This window comes from Tupaia chinensis, unplaced genomic scaffold, assembly GCF_000334495.1.
Source record: "Tupaia chinensis unplaced genomic scaffold, TupChi_1.0 Scaffold000201_1, whole genome shotgun sequence".
Classification (NCBI taxonomy): Eukaryota; Metazoa; Chordata; class Mammalia; order Scandentia; family Tupaiidae; genus Tupaia; species Tupaia belangeri.
Window position 1 is genome coordinate 2,012,355 of NW_006159676.1, and position 4,337 is coordinate 2,016,691.

Genomic DNA, 4,337 nt, shown 5'->3' on the forward strand with positions numbered 1-4,337 from the left:
GCCCCAGTGTGACCTGAACAGGCTGGAGATGGGTGCCAGTCCACGCCCACTTGGAGGTTTCATTTCAAACCTCCGTTTCTGTTAGTGCAACCGCCAAAGGGAGAGTGGTGAGGACCCCCCACCCCGGGTCATGGGGGGAGGTTGAGAACAGGGGTTCAGTCCCTGGGCATTGAGCAACCATGGCTCCCATTAAACGTTCTTCTGGGAACCAGCAGTTAGCGTCATGGTTATGTCGCTGGACTCCCACGTAGTCGACTGCGGTTCGAATCCCGGACCCGGTGACTTAAACTCACGCCGGGTGCGTGTGCGTGCGTGCCCAAGATCCTGAGAGGAGAATGGAGGAGAAGGGATTGCGGCGTGACCATCCCCCCCCTGGGGGTGATTTCTTGCTTGGTCTCTCCGGTGAGTGTACATGCCCCATAGTAAAAATCTCTCTCTCAAAAATAAATAAATAAAAAGGAAAACTCTGTGCATTTATCCCCACTTCATAGCTCGGAACACTAAGGCTGTACCCAACTGTCCTTATTATTTTTTTAGAATTATTTAATTTAGTTTAATTTACTTCTTTAAATTTGACCAGAGACGGACAGAGAGAGAGAGAGAAAGCAAGCCACCAGGTCTGGGACTTGAACCGTGATCAGCCAGGTGGGAGTGTCCAGTGCCTTAACCACCATGCCACTTTCCAGCCCCCTCATCCAGGTGTTCTTTCAAATCCAGACTGGAACCAGCTGGTTTGGCTGGACCAGCCTCCTGGTTTAAGGGGAAGGAGGCAGCAGGGGGCATGGCCAGTTGGTGTGGTGGTTAAGGGCGCTGGACTCCCACTATGACTGACCCGGGTTTGAGTCCCGAACCTGGTAGCTTGCTTTCTTGCTTTCTCTCTCTCTCTTTCTCACTCTGTCCCTCTCTGGTCAAATTAAAATAAATAAAGTTAAATAAGATAATTCTATAAAAAGAGAGAGAGAAAGAGTCTCTGGGAAGAGGAGACACTTGGGCATTTTAATCTTCTGATGGACGGTCCAGGTTCTCACGAGTGCCCACTCTGTGCCAGGCACACAGTAGGGCTTTTTTGTTTTCTTTAAAGAAATATTTATTTAATTTGATTATTATCAGTATTTAAAATGTTTTGCTGTAGGATATGTGTACTCACCGGAGAGACAGAGACAGAGAGAGAGGGAAAGTGAGAAAACAAGCCGCCAGGTCCCTCGCTTTCTGTCTCTCTGTCTCTCTGTCTCTCTGTCTCTGTCTTTCTGGTAAGCGCATGATGCGCCCTATAGCAAAAAAAAAAAAAAAAAGAAAGAAAGAAAGAAATGAAGCAAGGGAAAACATGGACCCAGTCCCCTCCCAGGGCAAGGGCTGAGGGTCATTTCCGCATTTCTGCTGTTGGGGTGAGGCCAGAAGGAAACGCAGCAAACCACCCAGGGCAGGGTGGAGACGGGTGGAGAAGGAGAGTTCATAAATGAACTCCCAAGCGCCGAAGCTGCCTTGAACTGGTCAGAAGTGAATTGTGGGAGGTGGCCCAGGAATCTTTTATTTATATTTATTTATTAATTTATTTATTTTTTGGTCATAGGGTGTGTGTGTGCACTTGCTAAACAGAGGAGAGAGAGGAAAAGTGAGAAGTCACCCCCAGGGCGAATCACCCCCAGGTCACACTGCAATCCCTTTTCCTCTATTCTCCTTTTGAGATTTTTGGGCACGCACACACATGCGCCCAGCATGAGTTTCAAACCGCCGGGTCCGGGACTCGAACCGTGTAGTCGGTCATATGGGATTCTGTGGCTTAACTATCACTGGCTGGCCCCTAAATGAATAGATGTTGGGGACCAGCAGTTGGCATAATGGTCACGTTGCTGGACTCCCATGGAGTTGACCACAGTTTGAGTCTCGGACCCGGTGGCTTAAACTCACACCGGTTGCGTGTGTGTGCGTGCCCAAGATCCTGAGAGAAGAATGGAGGAGAAGAGACTATGGTGTGGCCATTCCCCATAGGGGGCGATTTCCCGCTTTCCCTCTCACTGTCTCTGTCTCTCTCTCTGGAGAGCTCATGTGCCCTATAGTAAAATAAACTAAATAAATACATTGAGAAAAGAAGTAGTAGCCCGGCAGGTGGCACGGTGGTTAAAGGTGGTGGACTCCCACATGGCCAACTGCGGTTCGAGTCCCAGACCTGGCAGCTTGCTTCTCTCTCTCTCTCTTTCTGGCCAGAAATAAAAAACAATGATGGTAAATAAAATTAAATGAATAATTCTTTTCTTTTAAAATAATTATTGTAGGGGCCAGCAGGTGGTGTGGTGGTTAGAGGCTCTGAACTCCCACATGGTCAACTGTGGTTCGAGTCCCAGACCTGGTGTCTTACTATCTTGCTTTCCCTCCTTCTCTCTGTCTCTCTCTGGTCAAATTAAAAAATAATAACAAGACGGGGTGGCTGGCAGGTGACATGGTGGTTAAGGGTGTTGGACTCCCACATGGCCGACTGTGGTTTGCATCCCAGACCTGGTGACTTTCTTTCTTTCTCTCTCTTTCTCATTTATTCTGTCCTTCTCTGGTCAAATTAAAGTAAATAAATAAATAAAGTTAAATACAATGATTCTAAAAAAAGTAATAAAGTTAAGGGGCTAGCAAGTATCCTGGTGGTTAAGGCACTGGACTCCCACGTGGCCAACTCTGGATCAAGTCTTAGACCTGGCGGCTTGCTTTCTCATTCTCTCTCTCTCTCTCACTCTCTCTCTCTCTAGCCAAAATAAAGAAAAAGAAAGAAAGTTAAATTTCAAAAATTAAGTTAAATAAAATAATTCTTGGGGCCAGCACTTGGCACAATGGCTATGTCGATGGACTCCCATGTAGTTGACTGCGGTTTGAGTCCCATGCCTGGTGGCTTCAACTCACGCCGGGCGCGTGTGCGTGCATGCCCAAGATCCCGAGAGGAGAATGGAGGAGAAGGGATTGCGGCATGACCATCCTCCCTGGGGGGGTGATTTCTTGCTTTCTGTCTCCCTGTCTCTCTCTGTCTGTCTGGCGAGCGCACACGCCCTATAGAGAAAACCTCTCCCCCCCAAAAAAAAAATCTTTAAAAAAAGAAAATTAAAAATTATTTAAATTTGACTGGAGAGGGACAGAGAGAGAGAGGGAAAGTGAGAAAGCAAGCCACCAGGTCCAGGACTCAAACTGTAGTCAGCCATGTGGGAGTCCAACACCTTAACCACCACCTGCCAGCACTTAAATGAATAATTCTTTTTTTTTTTTTAGAGAGGTTTTTGCTGTAGTGCGCATGCACTCACCAGACAGAGAGACAGAGGGACAGAAAGCGAGAAATCACCCCCCCAGGGAGGATGGCCATGCTGCAATCCCTTCTCCTCCATTCTCCTCTCGGGATCTTGGACACGCACGCACACGCGCCCGGCGTGAGTTGAAGCCACCGGGTCCGGGACTTGAACCACGGTTGACTACGTGGGAGTCCAGCGACAACGCCATTACGCTAACTGCTGGTCCCTCAGTGTCATTATTTTTGAACTTGACCAGAGAGAGGGAAAGTGAGAAAGCAAAGCCACCAGGTTTGTGACTTGAACCGAGGTAGCCCATGTGGGAGTCCAGTGCCTCTAACCACTACACCACCTGCCGGCCCTCTTTTTAGTATTGTTGCTATAGGGCACATGTGCTTATCCAAGACACAGAGAGAGACAGAGAGACAGAAAGTGAGAGATCACCCCCCAGGGGAGATGGCCACGCCGCAATCCCTTCTCCTCCATTCTCCTCTCGGGATCTTGGGCACGCACGCACACGCGCCCGGCGTGAGTTTTAAGCCACCGGGTCCGGGACATGAACCACGGTCAACTACGTGGGAATCCAGCGACATAGCCATGACGCTAACTGCTGGTTCCCCTGGCGTGAGTTGTAAATCACCGGGTCTGAGATTCAAACTCTGGTTGACTACTTGGGAGTCCAGGGACATAACCACAACACCATCTACTGGTCCCATATTCATTATTCTTCCATTTGACCAGAAAGCAAGCCGCCAGGTCTGGGACTCGAACTGCAGTCAGCCATGTAGGAGTCCAGCGCCCTTCACCACGCCACCTGCTGGCCCCTTGATGGTGTTTTTCCTTCCAGATATGATGACCCTGTCATGGTCTGTGGAGAGCGATCTGGACGCCCTCCCTCGCAAGTCTGTACCGAGTTCTCTCTTCAACTCCGACTCCTCCACGGAACCGCCCAACACCTCCTCCACCCCCCTGAGTTTGAAGACAGACTCCAGCACCTCCACCAGCACCTCAAGTTCAGGGGCAACCCGCACCCCCCAGCCTAGCCCCTCCAGCACCCCCACCAGCACAAGTTCTGGG

General features: G+C 49.6%; 1 protein-coding gene across 1 annotated transcript in view; it reads left to right on the forward strand.

The window, feature by feature from the left end:
- The window catches only part of CIST1 (colon, intestine and stomach enriched 1), a 7,167-nt gene that overhangs the window by 281 nt on the left and 2,549 nt on the right, over window positions 1-4,337 (forward strand). The window contains exon 2 of the mRNA XM_006147167.1: window positions 4,108-4,329. Within this exon, the coding sequence (XP_006147229.1) occupies window positions 4,108-4,329 (222 nt within the window). The remainder of the gene's footprint in view (window positions 1-4,107; window positions 4,330-4,337) is intronic.